This window comes from Enhydra lutris, unplaced genomic scaffold (assembly GCF_002288905.1).
Source record: "Enhydra lutris kenyoni isolate GAN:26980312 unplaced genomic scaffold, ASM228890v2 scaffoldscaffold8, whole genome shotgun sequence".
NCBI lineage: Eukaryota > Metazoa > Chordata > Mammalia > Carnivora > Mustelidae > Enhydra > Enhydra lutris.
This window is the reverse complement of record NW_019154092.1, coordinates 13919083-13939094: the sequence shown is the minus strand read 5'-3', so window position 1 is coordinate 13939094 and position 20012 is coordinate 13919083. Positions and strand designations below refer to the sequence as shown.

The following is a 20012-nucleotide window of genomic DNA, read 5'->3' as shown; positions in this document are numbered from 1 at the left end:
AGTGTGTACGTGTTATAAAATAAGGTAATTAAAAATAAGATCTTGAATAACATGTAAATACATGAAATTTTTTCACTAGAAAGCAAAGACACTTAGATTTTAAAAATCTAGTCCCAGGACGTATAAAAATTTTGTCATTTTTCGTTTATTTGTTTGGTGCTTAATATATGTCAGAAGTATAAAAAAATTAGATGGAGTAACAAGAGAAACTATGGGAATTTAAATGACTTGCACAGTGCCACACGATCAGTAAACTAAAAAATGGGAATCTCTTATGTAAAGGCTATGTCTGACACTCCTTTATGTTCTTTATAAGGAATCTCCTAAACAAAATATAACGTGAAATAAATAATTAACAAAAATGTCATGTAAACATTGAATAGAAGAAATCGCCAGTAATGAATATTAATGCCAAAACTAACCTCAAGGTAAAGGTAAATTCATTTTGATAAAGATGTATTCCACACCACAAGTACAATACTTAATAAACTTGATGTGATAAAATACAGAACCAGAATTTTTAAACTTGCAATAATAGAGATAGAAGTATTGTTTTGAGGAACCATTTTTCCATGACAGGTTATTAGTCAAAAACAAAGAATTATCACCTATTAAGTTGCATTACCAACACTCTCTTAGGTCTTTATAGAGTATGTACAAAAATTGGCCATAATTTCAGAGGACCAAATTGCTACTCAACAAAATGAGACTACAAATTTTAAAAAGCAGATCTTACCCAGCGTTTTGTAGCATAATGTAATGGAACTCTAAAAATAGCTATTCCTTTCTTCCCAAAGTAACTACCCCAAATAGCGGACCATTAGAAGAAAGTATTTTGTCAAAAAAGAAAAAGTTTAAATGAGCATCACATATTAGATTTAGGAGACATGAAGACACCTGAGATCAAATATCAAATCTATAAGCTGAATGTTTTATTAGTAAATGAGAAAGCAAACTAATCATTCAAGTCAAATGACAGGGAAAAATGCATTTCAATAAACAGTGCAACCAAATGAATTAGAAAAAAGAAGAACCTTGTATTGAGTATATAATTCCTAGAGATAGTCTTTAGGCAAGAACAAATACAAGAGGAATATTGGCTCAGAAAATCCTATTCAGACTTAGAGATTTCTTAGATTTTTATATTATAACTATATTTAGCATCTCCAAATAAAATGGACTAAATTGTAGAAAATTGCAAACAAAATTGCTTTAAATAAGGCAGAAAACTTAGGTAGACCATTACCTGAGGAAGTGTTCAAACTTTAAATTGTTGCATAATATAAATATGGAGAATACCCAGATCATCTTACAAAATAAAATAGTACAGAAAAAGAAAACTAGTATTACCATTCTTCAGTTGTGTTCAGGAAGTTCTTGGCACAGTTAAATAGAAAATGAGTTTAATATTGAAAGGAATAGTTTAATGGCCTTATCTACAATGATTTTGCCCAAGATATGTGTGTAGCTGACTTAATTTCTTTCTGATCTGGTCTTTAGAGTTCTACCTTCAGAAAGAACGTCCTTGATGACCCTATCCAAAATTAGAAGTTTTTTGATATAGAAATACTGAAAGAAATGAGCAAAGAAAATAATTTATACTTTTTTAAAAAAGTTTGCATGCAATTTTAAGGCACCTTGGAGAATATAGAAAGGCAAATGACAAACTGGGGAAAATTGCAACATAAGGTAGAAATAGGTGTTATAGCCCTTACTATTAAAACAACCTTAAAAATCAAAAAAAAGCAAAGATTATAGAAAAATAGATGATATAAATAAGCAGTTGTCAGTAGAATAATAGTATTTGAAGGCTTACTTATGTATTGGATACTTTATTAAGCTTGTCACTGGAATGATTTCATTTACTGCTGCCCTCTTCATTTGATAGATAAGGATGAAAGGTTAGAGAACTTTCCCAAGTTTGAAACAATATATGTATTCATTTGCACGACTAAGTGAAAGAGTAGAAAGAAAATTGTTTCTGGATTACATAACTAAGGTAATTTTCTTCTCCATTATCCTTTTCTATATGTTTTTCCAGATCTGACTCAACAGTATGTGTCACTTTTCATAATCAGAAGTGCTTCTAATTGTTTTTAATAACTCATGTTCTTTGAACCAGTAATTGATCTTCTGGGGAACATGCTTAAATAAACCATCCGACATACAGACAAGACTTTTTTTTTTTTTTTTTAACTCAAATGAATATTGAAAATAGCACTGTTTTTCAGGCTAAACATTAGAAATGTTAAATGCTTTAATTGAATTTAGAATCTGGGAAATGCCTATTACAATGTTGAAGATGGTTTGAACATACACATGCAAATATCTTATATGTTAAAAATTAAACCCGTGAACTTTGGGAAATGAAAAATAAGAAAGTAAGTTGGGATACCTGGGTGGCTTAGTCGTTAAGCATCTGCCTTTGGCTCAGGTCGTGATCCCAGGGTCCTGGGATTGAGCCCTTGTTGGGCTCCCTGCTCAGCGGGAAGCCTGCTTCTCCCTCTCCCACTGCTCCTGCTTGTGTTCCCTCTTGCTGTGTCTCTCTCTGTCAAATAAATAAATAAAATCTTAAAAAAAAGCAGGGGATAGACCTAGTAATTCCCCCCCCCAATCATCCTTTTTTATATTATTCCAAGTTTTTTATAGAGATCTTATATAGAAATACTTCTTAACAAAAAGTATTAAAATAACTCTGGGCATTGTAGAAGCCAAGATATGAAAGAAGAAAGAGTTGTTGATAGCAACTGAAGAAAGGAAAATCCTTTTAAAATAATCAGTACTTAGTTAATATATAGCTGATTACTGTGACATCATCAAACTCATTAACACTTTTATTATGTCCATATATTCCAAATATGTATTATATGTGTGGCCAGCTTAGAGATTATTATACCATGCTTAATTCATTCTGCTTAACCTCTCAGTTATTACTACCCATTTATTGTATTGCTATTGTTTTAAGTAAAACCATTCTTAATGTTGTTAGAGGTAGTGACCAAGATTATTTAATTGCTGTAGCTTTCAGGATAAGGATATTTTGGTTTGTTCTGTTATGGAAATAAATAAAGCATTAACAGCAAACTCCCACAGACCTATCATCTAGTTACTCTTACTTCATTCATAATCCTCTCACCTCACAACTCGCCTCTGGCTTCCTCTCCCCAGGTCAATTATTTTGGAATAAATCAGAGGTCCTAGTATATTTTCTCTTTTTTCTTCCTTGTCGTCATAAGTGCTTATCACGTTTTTGCCTAATAAAATTCCAAGAATCACGTAGAATAGAAAAGTTTGGGGCGCCTGGGTGGCTCAGTGGGTTAAGCCTCTACCTTCAGCTCACATCATGATCTCAGGGTCCTGGGATTGAGCCCTGCATTGGGCTCTCTGCTCAAGAGGGAGCCTGCTTCACCCCCACCCCCGCCTGCCTTTCTGCCTACTTGTGATCTCTGTCTGTCAAATTAATAAAATCTTAAAAAAAAAAGTGGAAGAGACCTAAATATTTAGTAAAGTCTGCATACCCCTCTAACTGCTTGAATCTTCTAGTAGTAAAAAAGTTGCTTCTGCCTCCTGAGCAAACCTTAAATACTGCCTAATACCAGCCCTTCAGATTTCTTTCAATTCCTTTATATTATTTTTAGTAGCTTAGCTTACATCATTATTTGTCAGTATACAAATATGTATCATACAGAAATTAATACGTTGTATTTTGAGCTTTCTTCCCTTTCTATGAATTAATTTTTTAAAGTATTTTTCTGTTTTCACAGTAAAGCTTCATGTTTTTTCCCCAGGTAACTGAAATTTTCAGGCAACATATAAATGTTGTTTGAAATCCAAAATCGTTTACAAACAAAATTAATTGTGAATTTTGAATTTTTCTCTTTGGGAAACTTCTATTCAATGAGTTAGGAAAGACTTTTATAGACACCATGGAAAATAGAAGTTACATTTCATGTACAAAAAATTGGGGGTTAATAGGGCATATTAAGTTAAGCTGCGAAAGAGTGCCTGGCTGGCTCAGTTGGTAGATGCAAGTTTTGATTTCAGAGCCTTGAGTTTGAGCCCCACTTTGGGGGCTTTAAAAAAAAAAAAAAACTGCTACTGTTTATCTTATGTATAAAATATGAACCTACTCTTAGTGCTGCATTTAATGGGAAATATTTAACATTCCATCTTTCTGCTTACAAATAACAGGACCACTGTCTATTAAAGTGCTTGAATATACTAATTTCTTGAGTATTTAAAGGTGGAAGAACCTTGTAACTAACTTGTTAAGAAACAGGATATCAGACTCATCACTATAGAGAATGAACTGATGTTACCAGAGGGGAAGGGAGTTGGCAGATGGATTAAATAGTGATGGGAATTAAGGAATGCACTTGGGATGAGCACTGGTGTTGTCTGTAAGGGTTGAATTACTATATTGTACACCCAGAACTAGTATTACACTGTATGTTAACTGGAATTTAAATAAAAACTTTTTTAAAAAATAGGCTATCTAGCCCTAATTGCCTAACATTTTGTGTATTATCTTCTGAAGAAGGACAGCATCACTGTTACACAGGTCTGGACATAATTTCTTAACTCATTCACACACAAAATAAGTATTGTTTTGCAGTGTTTTACTATGTAAAGAATGCACTTCACTATGTAAAGAATAAACTACATAAAGTAAGAAAACAATATGTTACTATGAAATTAGAAGTACCACATCAGACAAGAAAACTAACCTTTTTTTTCTACCTTTAAAAGTTCTCAAAGAGTCATAAAGAATTAAGGATCATAAGGACCTTGTCATTGCTCAGTTACATGTAGAATCTGTATTTAAATATATGAATATATTCATGAGCGTACACAGATGTACGTGAGTGTGTATTTGCTCGCTCATCAGAATGCTAGTTCTCTTATTGGCCCTTAAAAACTATAGATTTCATCTTATATTTCATGTTATATCTAATATACTCAGACTTTTAAATAATTTCTTCCACAGTTTTATATGTAAGCTAGTGTATACGTTAAATATTTGGTGTTTGTATGTCCTTTTCCATGCATATTGATCATCTTTGTGTGTAACCAGAGTGTCAAAGAGCCAAATAGTAAAATTTGAGGCTTTGTGAGCCAGGAGGTAAAATTGAGGGTATTATGATGGTATTTATACATTTAGAATGTAACCATTTAAAACTGTATGAAGCATTCTTGTCCATTGAGTAATTTGCTGACCCCTGAATTAGAGTAAAGCCACTACATTTAATATTTAGTGTCTAATCAAACAGGCAAAAAATAGCCTTAGACCTGAATGCTATAATACATTTTTAGACATTGTAATTTATAGAAAGTTAAGCTTTTTTGAAATTTAAGTATTTTGTTTTTGAAAGCTTTGTTTAAGGTAATGTTCATATCTGCTGGAAGTAGTGATTTTTGAGAAATACTATATTTTAAAAAAAATTTTTAAGTCATCTCTGTGCCCAGTATGGGACTCAAACTCATGGCCCTGAGATCAAGAGTCGCATGCTCCACCAACTGAACTGAACCAGGTGCCTCTAGCAGTGCTGTATTTAATGTATTTGCCACCCCCCTCAACTTGTCTGTATGGAATTACATTGAATAATGAATATCAAACAGAATGTAAACATTGACTGAGAGAGTGAGCCAATTCACAGAGTACTTTTACATAGAAAGCTCTTTCCTGACACAGAAATGTATTAAAGTCAAGCAGTTGAAAAAAATTAGAATTTAGAAAGCACTGATTTTGTGCTGGGATCTAAGCAGCATTTTTATTTTGTCTGTTTACACTGAACAAAGTCTTGCGGCTTTAAAAGTAGTTCCCACATGTTACTATAACATAATATATCCAGTGTTGCTAATTCTTCTTTCCTTAAACACTGATTTGATACAATATCAGTCATTTTAATCAGACATCTTTGGTTTCTTTGCAGATCTTCTTCAACAGTATCGTACTGCTGTGAACAAATTGAACAATGTGATAGAGGACCTTAACCGTCAGTTAGAGTACCTTCACACTCCTGATATGAAGAAGAAAAAACAAGAACTTGATGAACAAGAGAAAAATCTGAAACTAATTGAACAGAAACTAGGTTTGTGCTTGCTTTTTGTTACTTCTGTTTTCTCTTCATGAAGACAAATATTTATGATTAGAGTTGAACTCCAAGAAGAAAGAATGTGAATGATCCATGACTTAAGTTGACACTCTTGTCCTCCAAGCCATCTTTTTCTTTTTTTAAGTCTTTTTTTTTTTTTAAGATTTCATTTATTTATTTGACAGAGATCACAAGTAGGCAGAGAGGCAGGCAGAGACAGAGAGAGAGGAGGAAGCAGGCTCCCCACCAAGCAGAGAGCCTGATGCGGGACCTGATCCCAGGACCCTGAGATCATGATCTGAGCTGAAGACAGAGGCTTAACCCACTGAGCCACCCAGGCACCTACCTCCAAGCCATCTGATAAGTGGTTGTAGGCTTTTCTCTTGGCAGGAGTAGTAGGAAGCATTCTCAATATTATTAATTTGTTTTCTGTAAATTAAGATAGATTTGCTTTTCTTGTCATAATTTCAGTCTTTTATTTATTTTTTCTGAGTCACCATACAGTACATCATTAGTTTTTGATGTAGTGTTCCATGATTCATTGTTTGCATATAACACCCAGTTCTCCGTGCAATCCGTGCACTCCTTAATACCCACCATCAGGCTAACCCATCACCCCACCCCGCCCCAAAACCCTTCACTTGTTTCTGGGAGTCCATAGTCTCTCATGGTTTGTCTCCTACTCCGATTTCTCCCCCTTCATTTTTCCCTTCTCCTGATGTCCTCCATGCTATTACTTATGTTCCACAAATAAGTGAAACCATATGATAATTGACTTTCTCTGTTTGACTTATTTCACTTAGCATCCAAGAACTTCTCAAACTCAGCACCCAAAAACCAGATAAGTCAAAAAATGGGCAGAAGACATGAGCAGACACTTCTTCAAAGAAGACATAAAAATGGCTAACAGACACATGAAAAAGTGTTCATCAGTAGCCATCAGGGAAATTCAAATCAAAACCACATTGAGATACCAACTTACACCAGAGATAGAATGGTAAAAATTGACAAGGCAAGAAACAAATGTTGGAGAAGTTGTGGAGAAGGGGGAACCCTCTTACACTGTTGGTGGGAATGCAAATTGGTGCAGCCACTTTGGAACATTGTGGAGGTTCCTCAAAAAATTAAAACTAGAGCTACCCTATGACCCAGCAATTGAACTACTAGGTATTTACCCCAAAGATACAGATGTAGTGAAAAGAAGGGCCAGGTGCACCGCAATGTTCATAATCCCAGTCTTTTAAAAGTTCTATTTTTACATTTTTTTGTCTTTACAGGTATGACTCCTACACGTAAGTGTAATGACTCATTGCGCCATCCAACAAAGGTTGAAATGACAGATTGTCCAATTCCTCCTAAAAGAATGAGAAGAGAAGCTTCCAGACAAAATAGGTGAGTTTATTGTAACCTGAGAGTTATCATAGCTCTTGAGTCATCATACTTAAAAAACAGCATGCAGGTGACTGGGTGGTTTGGTCATTTGAGCATCTGACTCTTGATTTCTGCCTGGATTGTGATACCAGGTTCATGGGATTGAGCCCCAGGTCAGGCTCCACACTGAATGTGGAGCCTATTTGGAATTCTCTCTCCTTCTCCCTCTGCTCCTCCCCTTTCACACTCACTCTCTCTTTCTCTCTCTTTGTCTCTAAAAAACTAATGATAAAATAAACTTCTTAAAAAAATAAAAATAAAAGCCAGCACAAATTTATTTCTGATTTCCCCCTCGAGCCAGAATTAGGGGTTTTGTTTTGTTTTATTTTGTTTAAAAAAACTATGTGATGAATAATGAAAATAAAACATAATTACTATATTCTTCTAGGCTATACCAGTTTTCTAAATGATTTTTGCTAATTATTTGGAAATGTTTATCATTTATGTTTTGTTTAAAATCAGTGTTAAGATTTAAATTGCTTTTCTGTTGTTTGGCTTACCTTGCAAATACACCACATTCTGCTTCATAGATCAGCAGCTTGCTAAGTTAGAATATACAAAACCATTTGTATGTTATTTATTTAAAAATTGCATATAATAGTTGGTTTGGAAAATCAGATACCATTTACATAGCACACCAAAATCCCAGCAAAGTTATCTGTAGCCTAACTCAATTTTAAGAAAACTGTCTTTTGGTGTTGCCTGGGTGGCTGAGTTGGTTAAGTGTCTGCCTTTACCTCAGGTAATGATCCTGGAGTCCCAGGATTCCTGGGATCAAGCCTCCCATCAGGCTTCTGCTCCTCCCTCTGACCACCCCTCCCTCATGCTCTGTCTCTCAATAAATAAAATCTTAAAAAAAAAAAAAAACACAAAAATTGTCCTTTTTAGATTAGATGTTAGTAAGGCCACCCTATAGGAGGATACCGTGGTACTGGGGTTTCTTGTACATTATTTCCAAAGGTCTAAATATGGACTCTTCCGGAAAAAGTGTCTCATATTGACCTTCGAGGAGTTTCTTTGAGAGTGTGGTATTTGAATTGGTATCCCATGCCCTATCCATCTACATATTCTACATTTATTCAATAATTACTTGAATGCTTATTTTGTGTTACGTATTGCTGGATGAGTAAAAGTGGCATGGTTCTTGCCTCCTCATGGAGCTCTACAATACTGTGCAGAAGGATAATTCCAAAAAGTAAATATTTTCCTGTGTACAATAATGTTAAGTTCTGTGAAAGAAAAAAAGGATGAAATGATATAAAATGGTGGGGAAACTATATTGGTTGTCAGGAAAGATGCATTTTAGCAGAGAACTGAAGGGTGAAAAGCTACCAGTCACATAGGGATTGGTTTCAGTCAGAGGGAAAAAAAATAAATAATGGAAGTTCTAAGAAAGCGAGTACAGCATGTTTAAGGAACTGAAAAGATGCTTGTGTGGCTTAGACATGGGAAGAGGGAGAAGCAAGAGTGTTTGGAGAAGTAAGCAGAAGCCATTATCTGCATTCCCAAAAGAGAAATCTGTGTTGCAAAAAATTGTGAGGTAAAATTCTTTATGTCACTGATATCTCTTGAATACCGAATATTATATACAAGTAAGGGGGAAGGATCTTGGAATAGCTGCCTTTAAAGTAAATTAAGGAGGAGAGCTACTGAAATGGTAATGAGATTATAAGGATGTAGTAGTTATCAATATGAGAGAGGTGTTTTCCACATGGTTATATGAATGATGTGTGTTTATTATGGGTACACAATACATAGAAACTATTAAGCTAACCACTGAAAGTATGTTGGGGCAGTGTAGCATCAGAAAGAATCTTTGGAATGGATTTAAACACCTATAATTTTTACAAATCATGAGTTCAGAATGATGCAGAAGAATCCTCACTGATGATCATTGGCAGTTGCTTACCCACCAACTCATTATTATAAAAATTGATATATCCATATAGTAAAGACATGTTCTTTTTTTTTTTTTTTTAAAGATGTATTTCTTTCAGAGGAAGTGGGTCAGGTTTGGGGATGGGCAGAAGGAAAGAAACGGTCTTAAGTAGACTGTGCTGAGCAGGGAGCCTCATGCAGGGCTCAGTCTCAACTCCCCGAGATCATGCCTGACCTGAAACCAAGAGTCATACATGTAACTGACCACACCACCCAGGCACCCCCTTTCTTTTTCTTTTTTTTTAAAGGTGTGGTCTTACTTAAATGAACTGTTTTTCAGGATAACCAAATAACTGAAGAAAGTTCTTTTTTGTGTGCATGTGTGGAAGCGTAAGGGTAGTATTTAGTGATTCATGAGTTGCATGTAACATCCAGTGCTCATTACATCAAGTGCCCTCCTTAATGCCCATCATCCAGTTACCCCATCCCACCACCCACCTCCCCTCCAGCAACCCTCAGTTTGTTCCCTGTAGTTTTGTTTTGTTTTTTTAAGATTTTACTTGTTTACAAGAGTGAGCACAGAGAGAGAGGAAGAAGCAGACTCCTTGCTGAGCAAGGAAACTGATGCGGGACTTGATCCCAGAACCCTGGTATCATGACCTGAACCAAAGGCAGTTGCTTAACTGACTGAGCCACCCAGGCACCCATTCCCTGTGGTTAAGAGTCTCTTATGGTTTGCCTCACTCTAGTTTTTGTCTTACTTTTCCTTGAAGACTTTTTCTTTTTTTCTTTCTTTCTTCTTCTTTTTTTTTTTTTTTTTTAAAGTTTTTTTTTTTTTGAAAGTGCACAAGCAGGGGGAGTGGCAGGCAGAGGGATAAGCAGGCTCCCTGCTGAGCAAGTAGCCTTCCAGGACCCTGGGATCATGACCTGAGCTGAAGGCAGACACTTAACTGACTAAGCCACTCAGGTATCCCAAGAAAGTTCTTTACAGAAGTTCTTCTTTAAAAAATTCTTTATAGGGGTGCCTAGGTGGCTCAGTCCATTAGGTGTCTGCCTTCAGCTCAGGTCATGATCCTAGGGTCCTGGAATTGAACCCCGCATTGGGCTCCCTGCTCAGTAAGGAGCCTGCTTCTCCCTCTCCCTCTGCTTGCTGCTCCCCCTGCTTATCCTCGCTCTCTGCTAAATAAATAAATAAAATCTTAAAAAAAAAAAAAGTTCTTTATAAAAAGAATGAAATGTAAGAGGCATGATAAATTTGCAACATGATTTTGCCACCCCTAATGCAATAGTAGATCTCGGCAATAATAATAGATATTTTAAATAATAAGATAGAAAGTTGATGGGGAAACTTAATAATGTAAAGATCAGATTGATATACCTGAATCCACTGATTGATCTTAGCAATACTAAAAGCAGGACATTTGCTATTATGTGATTGAATAGGAAGTAACCAGAATCCAATGAGGCTTCTAAGAAGTAGTAAGCACTCCAGAAAACTTTTTTCCCTTGGATGGTATGTAAATGGTAACCTCCTCGATGCTTGGAAAGGAGGTTATTAATTCATTGCAAAGAATAGATACTATAAGGCATAAGAGGTTAAATCTCTCACAAATTGAGAATAGTTTGATTTAACTACAAGTGTACAGGAAATAAGGGAAAGTTTATAGGGGAAAGTTAAATGATACCACCAGGAAGTATCAGCCAAATCCAGAATGTCAAGAATGGAATATAGCACATGGCAAATGACTGATTTTGTTAATGGAATTGGTGCCATAGAAGAAGGATAGGAAGAAGGATGAACTGTTTGACGTTTAATAAAAAGTTATTGAAAAGTATAAGAAACAAATGCTATGTGAAGTCCTTGTCTGGATTCACATTTGAATCTTTCAGATGACAGCTTTGAAAAAAAATTGGAGAAATTTTAGTATCACCTGGATATTAGATATATTAAGGAATTATTTTGTGTATAACAACGTAATAGTATTTACATTAAAATAAATATATCGTGGGGCGCCTGGGTGGCTCAGTGGGTTAAGCCGCTGCCTTCGGCTCAGGTCATGATCTCAGGGTCCTGGGATCAAGCCCCACATCGGGCTCTCTGCTCAGCAAGGAGCCTGCTTCCTCCTCTCTCTCTGCCTGCCTCTCTGCCTGCTTGTGATCTCTGTCTGTCAAATAAATAAATAAAATCTTTAAAAAAAAATAAAAAAATAAATATATCGTTAGAAATGTGTACGGAAAAAAAAAAAGAAGAAATGTGTACTGAGGTAGTGGTGAAATAACATGATGTCTGGGGTATACCCTGAAATACTGCCAGAGAGATTAAAAAAAAAAAGTGTGACAGGATATCAAAACAAGATTGGGAAAAATATAAAATTATTGCAGCTTGAAATAGGAGTTCATTATATTATTCCCTTTATTTTCATGTGGGTTTATTATAATTGTTTTGCAGTTTCTTTATTTACTTAAGTTTATTAAGTAATCTCTACACCTAACATGGGGTTTGAACTCATGACCCCAAGATAAAGAGTCACATGCTCTTCTGACTGAGCCAGCCAGGTGCCCCTACTATAATTTTTAAAGAAGTGGTTTTTTGTTTGTTTTGTTTTGTTTTTTAAATAATTTTTTTAAAGATTTTTATTTATTTGACACAGAGAGATCACAAGTAGGCGGAGAGCCCGGCAGGGGGTTGGAAAGCAGGCTCTCTGCTGAGCAGAAAGCCCGGTGCGAGGCTAGATCCCAGTACTCTGGGATCATGACCTGAGCCGAAGGCAGAGGATTTAACCCACTGAGCCAACCAGGCGCCCTAAAAAAGTGTTTTATTAATTTATTTATTATGGTGAGCATATTTCCAGTTTTCTAAGAGACCAGGGAGGAAATTCCTGCCAAACAGTTCTAGACTAATATATATATTCTTGAAGCTGTACTGTAGCCTCAGCACGGAATTAGCCCCAGACTTGGCCATTACTACAGTACAACTACACATGTCACTGATTTGAATTTTGTTAATTAAGATTTTATAACAATTCAGAGGTAGTATGAGCTAGAGTTGATTTTTTAGTTTATCATTATGTTGTTAGTAGTGGTAGTATCTCTTCACTGAAGTCATACATGTAAATAAATCAAATGGTATATAAGATTTAGTGTTGCATTGTAATGTAAGCCACATCCGTAATTTAAAGTTTCCTGGGAGCTGTATTAAAAAGAAACCGAAGAGAAAAAAAAAGAAGAAGAAGAAACTGTGAGACTTATTCTAATAATTTTTTTAACCCAGTATACAAAATATTATTGCAACATATAGTGTAAAACATTTCTTGAGATACTTTAAATTCTTTTTTCATATAAAATCTTAGAACTTCAGAAGACAGCAAATCTCTAAGAACTAGTTACATGGCAAGTGCTCTAGAGATACACATGGCTAATGGTTAACCCAATTGGCGAGCATAGTGATAAAAAGAGAGCTTATGATGATGAAATCTTAGATCCTATGCATCCTCACCCATTTTATTCCCCAGAAGCAACCTTTGCTTTAACTATTTAGTTTCGGTTATTCTGTTGTTGCTGATCTGTTTTTCACATACTCTGTCCATCTTATCAGCTTTAAGACAGTACGGCTCACCCACCCCCTTGTATGGACGTCCATATTGCCTGGCCCACCTAATGATTTCTGGACTGAATTGTTTGGAAATGTTTTAGAACTTTCCCTCTGTTGTGATATTATTTAGGTATATAGTCTATCCTGCAACCATAAGCAAGTCCTCCATGCTTTTTTCAAAGGTAGAAAGCTGTAAATCACACATATATTATTTTGGCTATGTAAATATTTAGTACTAAGCAGAGTTGTGTGGTAGGATTACATTGACATCCCTGTAAGATTCTAGGCCAACAATTAGTGTTCCAAATGTCAGGATCAAATAAGTCTTTTATACTGTATCAGTCTTTTAAAACATGTTAAATTTTAACCCAGTCGCTATTTAGACTGTTTCTTGGATATTGTTAATTTTTCTGTACTTTTTAATTTCCTTTTTTTTTCCTTTCACTGTTTATCTTTTTTTTTTTTTAAAGAATTTATTTGAGGGGCGCCTGGGTGGCTCAGTGGGTTAGAATTTATTTGAAAGAGAGCAAACATGAGTGGGAGGAGGGGTAGAGGGGGAAAGAGAGGGCAAGAGAGAATCTCTCAAGCCGAGTCTGCACTGAGTGCAGAGCCTAACACGGGGGCTCAATCTCACAACCCTGAGATCATTGCCCGAGCCAAATCAAGAGTTGACACTCAACAGACTGAACTACCAAGGCACCCTGTTTCACTGCTTACCTTAATCACATACTCTTCCTACTACTACAGTGACTAGTAAAACTATACATAGGTCTCATGGATCTTCTTTGGCTACTCTTGGGTTGAATCTGCTGTTTCTTGGATTCCTTGTGTTTCTCTCCTATAATAGAAAAAGTGTGTACAAAGAAACATGGAGCCCTTGTGTATCTGATAAAGCCTTCATTAACATTTTTTTAAAGATTTTATTTCTTTATTAAAGCATATGAGAGGAAAGGGGGAGATAGAGAAAGGGAGAGAATCCTAAGCAGACGCCGCACTGTGCGTGGAGCCCAACTCAGGGCTCGATCTCACAACCCTGAGGTCATGACCTGAGCCAAAACCAAGAGTCGGACTTTTAACTGACTGAGCCACCTTGGTGCCGCCTGCCTTCACATATGATTGAAGTTTTCTTGGGATAATGGGATAGAAACTAGTCTAGAGTATACCAAAGGAGGAAGGACTGGGAGACAGTCTAGAGACAATGGGAGACAGTCTGCTTGATGGAACCTGGAGAGGGTATAGACTCAGGGGAACAAAAGAAAGGGGATGGGAGGAAAATGGAAAAGGAAAGGAAACCACATTCTATGAATATGCCAAATTTTCAACCCAAAATTCTGAAAGTTTTATTTCCTTGTTCCCAAGTATTAAAGATGCCACCACAAAGTTAGATAAAACTGGTAGTTAATTAAATGTTGGCATATTGGCTTCAGGTTAGTTGATGGCACTCTCGAGGCTTATCTCATGCTGGTACCTAGGGAGCTAACAGCCTGATAGTTGGCTCTCCAGCCATGTACTTGTAAAGCAGAGCCTGCTGGCCCATGGACCCTGCTCTGCTCTGTCCTACCTAAAATTTCCACTCAGAGGGACTTGATGGAAAAATAGTTCTGGTTTTTGTAGAAGAAGAAGAAATGCAGGCCAGAACCATAACTCTTTTTCTTAAGTGTAATTGTACAGCTAAGAATCATCATGCATATGAGGAGAGTCAACAAGGTATGAGAAAAAGTCCAAGATAAATAGTAAAACCATTCCTGGAAGATGATTCAATGGAACTTTAAAAAATTTTTAGTTCCTAATTAGATTTTCAGGGGGAGTTATATTCACAAAATTCAGTTTATTATTAGGAGAAAGATATAGCCAGGATAAGATAACAGATTACAAATATGTTGCAGAAATAAAAATTTCAAAAGACTAAAGTCAAACTTCCCAGAAAAATGGAAAAAATATGTGAAGACAAAGAAGGAGACATAGAGAATCAATTCTGTTACGAATCCTGGAAATTTAAAAAAGAGAAGCAAAAATGTGTGGAAGAGAATTTCCCAGGGATAAATGAAAGGGCCCACTGAAAGCCCAGCACAATGACTGACAAATGATGTACCAAAATATATTTCATAGTAAAATTTTTGAATATTGAAGAAAAGGGGAGGAGCATAAATGTTTCCAGAGAGCAAAATACAACCATATTGCCTACACAGATTTGACACACAGAAAATAAACACAAAAAGTTAGCCATTTTTGTTTAGCTCTGTTTTGGCAGTATTAGAAGTTATAGGTTGGGGGAGCCTGGGTGCCTCAGTTGATTAAGCAATCAGCTCTTGGTTTCTGCTCAGGTCATGATCTTATGGGTCATGTGATCAAACCCAGCATTGGGCTCCACACTCATTGAGAAGTCGGCTTGAGGATTCTCTCCCTCTGTCCTTCTATCCACTTGTGCACACTCTCTCTCTCTCTTTCTCATAAATAGTGTTAAAAAGAGAAGTTTTAGATTGAAAATTTGGTATATTCTTATCCCGTGGTTTTCTGCCCCTTTGCATCCTGTTTTTCTTTGGGAGATTTAAAATCCGTTTAAATTTCCATTTAAAAAAATTTATTTTTAAGACTTTTTTTTATTTTGGAGAGAGTGAAAAGGAGGGCCAAGGGAGAAAATCTCAAGCAGACTCCCTGCTCAGCTGGAGTTGGGGTTTGATCTCATAACCCTGGATCATAACCTGAGCAGAAACCAAGAGTTGGTAGCTTAACTGACTGAACTACCCAAGTGCTGCTAAAATTTAAATTACAGCATTTGGTTTTTTTAAGATTTTATTTATTTATTTGAGAGAGAGAGTGAGAACACATAAGTAGGGGATGGAGGGAGAAGAAGGCTCCCCATTGAGTAGGGAGCCCAATGCAGGACATGATCCCAGGACCCTGGGATCATAACCTGAGCCAAAGGCAGACGCTTAACTGATTGAACCACCTAGGTGCCCCATAAATTACTGCTTAATTAGTAATTTCCTCGTTCTTAATCTCTGCCAGTTCTCTGTAGATCTTGAACTAATAATTCTTGTGCAATCTCAAAAACTTTAGAAAATTTGAAACAAAAATATCTTGGGGTGTCTTGGTAGCTCAGTTGGTTAAACATCTAACTCTTGATTTCAGCTCAGGTCATGATCTCATGTTCACTGTGTTCATCTCTATATGAATGGAATTAGGGTTTTTTAATGTTTTTCCTTTTGCTTGTCCTTATTTTGTGACTTTTCTGAAATAAGCATTATAATTCTTGTTTATTTTTAAAATAGTAATTTCATTTAAGGAAAGGGGAAAAGAAAAGTGAAAATGAACATACCATTCATTTTTATTCATTTCACTCATATATTCAATGAATATATCCTTCAAAAGAAAAATGAAAATGAATATAACATTCCAAAGAACTGTCGTCCAAATTGTTTCATCTTTACTCTGTATGTTAAGTACTGCTTTTATTTTGAGGAATTTTTTGTGTGTGTGACATGTATGTGACAAGTAATTCTATACAAGAATTTAATTAAATACGTTTATACCAAGAATTATAATTAATGAAAATAGTTCCGTTTGATATTTAACCATCTAGGTCTGCTGAGGGAGTTCAGGAAAACTGTGGTACATAAAATTTTTTCTTTTCCACATTGACCAGGATTATAACCAAATCAGATGTATGAACAGTTACAGAGAAGAGGGGGCCATTGGTCTCATGAAGAATGCCCTGCCTTCTGCAGCTCTGTTTCAGAAGACCAAGAGGGTGACTTACCAGATTGAATATTTCTGGGGATGATACAACTATCTGGGCATGCATTTCCGTGTCAGTCCAGATGGGACTGGAAACAGCCATTCAATTTTATGAATCTCACTGGACAGTATGGATTTACTGGAATTATTCCAGTCATCATGCCCTTTGGTTGTCATTATCTTGCAAATGTGTCAGAGGAAAATTTGCATATATGGCAGTGACTGTAAAACTGGCACATGGCATTTATTCCTGAAGAAAAGCATATGTACTATTTTTCAGTATAATTATCATGGATATGCTAGAACTATTTCTTGAAAACAAGCCTTTTTATTACTTCTGTGTGAATTTATTTAACAAAACTGTTTTGTCTGTTGTGTCTAAGGAAAGTTCTAGAGGTTAGGTATTTAATTGTAAATATGTGAGGAAACTCTTAATGAAGAATTCAGAATAAAAATAGAAAAAGCACAGGTATCTGGGAATTCATATGTTAAGAAACATGAGAAAATGTTAAATTGAGGAGTGAATTTGTGACAGCAGTAGCATTTTAAATTTCTAAAGACTTATCCTGTATATATATATGTAAAAAATGCAGCAGCACCAATTTTTATAAGTATTGTTTGACTTTATTAATACTAGATGATATAGTCTCAGCCTTAATTCTACATTTTCATTATTTTGTAATTTTTTATTACTATTTTTAAAGGGTTAAAGAAGTCGTACACTCCCACGTTAATGTAATAATAGTCTGCTATGAAGTTGCTGCAAAAACGTTCAAATTGTGTATTAATTCAGGCTAATGTATGTAAATGTCTTTGTGTAAGTCCAGGACTATTGGTTTGTGAAGTTATTTTGTAAGGAAATGCTTTTGGTACAGTTTTGTGTCCCAGGAAATGTGTGTGTTTTTTAATCCTTTCTGAAGATAACAGTGAGGTTAATAAAGAGGATTGTTTCTTCCCTATTAAATAAATGTTTTCCTTTTTTAACATCGAAAGCTTTATAAAAGTTACCTTGGTAAAAACTATTACAATACTGATTTATCTTTATAATTGGAAGTCATTTAACTGTTGAAGAAGGAAATGAATTGGCAATAATTTAGCTAAAGGAAAGACTGGATTCCTTTTAAATGACTCTAGTTCTTACTAGTTAAATGTTAGTGCTAAAAGAGTTCCATCTTCTAAATTGTTTATACTTTTGACTATATGAATTAGTTATTTACAATCACTGTGAAATGGGTGAGATGGTTATATTTTTAGTATGTAATTTTTGAATAATACTTATTAGTAGAAAGTTTGTATTTGTGTCCTTTTTATACTGTCAAAATATCTTCAGTTATATCAGCTAAATATTTTCATGGGATCATCTCTTCTTCATGACTAATTTGTAAAATTATACATGTTTATTTAAGATTTTTTTTGCATGTCTGTTGAACACGTAGTATGTCTTTTGACTTCAAGAAGAGGTTGCTACTTTTCATTATCACATACAGGTTAAATTTAGGAATAGATTGGTAGCAACATTAAAATTCATTCGGCCTTAAAATATTAATTATCTTAAATATAAGGTGAAGTTTCTCCAAATCTGGCTTTGTGCAAACAATTATTTCATTTACAGATTCATCAGTAACCTTTGTGTGGAGATATCTTACTGTCTAAAATTAATTCCCTTTTGGAGAGTGATCAGATTGCTTTTAAAGAATCACCTGTCCCAGTGACAAACAATTCATAGTATAGACAGACATTCTTAAATATATTTTATGTTAGGAACCCTAAATTCAAGATAAAATAATGTCTGATAATATAAAATAGATTCCCAATATTCTGATTCTTTAAACTATGCTCCAATAAACGTGGAATAGAAAATATTAATTATATCTCCATAGAGTACTGTATTTAAATCTTTGCTAATAGCATTTGCGTACGTCTACTTTTCTCACTTGTGTTTCTCCCCCATGGCTACTTTTTTTTTTTTTTTTTTTAGTTAAGATTTTATTCATTTATTTGCCAGAGAGGGAAAGAGAGATCAAGGGCACAAGTGGGGAGCAGCAGGCAGAGGGAAAAGCAGGCTCCTTGCTGAGCAAGGAGTCCAATGCAAAACTCAATCCCAGGACCCTAGGAACATGATCTGAGCTGAAGGCAGATGCTCAACTGACTGAGCCACCCAGGCATCCCTGTCCCCCTCCAGTTACTCTTAATTCTATTTTTTAGTTCTTGAGAGAAACAGAACTTTGTATTTCATTTTTCTATATTTTTATTTGAGTAAGTTTTATTTTAGAAAGAATTATGTACCTTGACTATGTACTTGATAGTCCACTGGGGAAGATTTTTTTATTGGTATACTTAAATATAATTGGAATTCAGTTTTATACTTTAAAATAGCAGGAACAAAACCAATATAGAATGAGACCATTACTTATGTTGTGCTAGAAATTATAGGGTAATATTTAAAAGCCAGGGGAATCTTTGTATTCTTATATCATTTAGATAAGAGTTCTGTGAAACATTTAGTGATAAGTGGTTAGCAAGTTTAGTGAAAAAGTCTATTTCCATGCTTTTAAAGACCAGAAGTATGTTATGATTTGTTAAACTTGTTACGTATTTCTTCTCTTCAGTAGTTTTGCGGAGTGAATTCACTGAAGAACTGACAAGTCAATCATGGATCCTTTTGTCAAATACTAATGAAAAGTCAAAAGAATCATAAAGAAACCAATCAGATCTGTTTAAAAGAAATAATATAGTGAGCTTTGGCTATATTTGTATTAAATATTCAGGTGCTAATTGCCTAATGTTATATAGTAGAATTAAGAATGGAAAACAATTTCATAAGACCTTTATAAATATGAATCCTGAGATGCTTCAAAATTTAAAACCAAAAAGTTGGCCTTAGTAGCTTGAAATACAGAATGATTTTTACTGCAACATTTACGAATTCATTAATTTAGCAAATACTTATATCTGCTATTCTGCAAACCAGTGTGTCTAACTTGTGGCAGAAGATAATAGCTACCAATTAATGAATAGCATGCTGAATAAAATATTTATATACATTATTTACAGAAGACACATTAGATTAAAAACACTAAAAAGATGGAAAAAGATACATTGTGCAAACAGCAATCACAGCAGATTTGGAGCGATACTAATATACAAAATTGACACATGTTATTAGAGATAATGAGGGACATTTTATAATGATAAAAAGGTGAATCCATTAGGAAGATATAACAATTATACATGCATCTAATGACAGAGTACCAAAATACATGAAGCACCAACTGACA

At 35.0% G+C, this 20012-nt stretch overlaps 1 protein-coding gene across 2 annotated transcripts in view; it reads left to right on the top strand.

The window, feature by feature from the left end:
• Window positions 1-17693, top strand: part of LOC111142431 (structural maintenance of chromosomes flexible hinge domain containing 1) — a 163703-nt gene extending 146010 nt beyond the window's left edge. For both annotated transcript variants that reach the window (XM_022495550.1, XM_022495551.1), the window contains 3 exons: window positions 5934-6092; window positions 7373-7487; window positions 16643-17693. In XM_022495550.1, coding sequence (XP_022351258.1) covers window positions 5934-6092; window positions 7373-7487; window positions 16643-16667 — 299 coding nt within the window. In that variant the 3' untranslated portion in view covers window positions 16668-17693. The remainder of the gene's footprint in view (window positions 1-5933; window positions 6093-7372; window positions 7488-16642) is intronic.
• Window positions 17694-20012: the final 2319 nt, after the last annotated feature.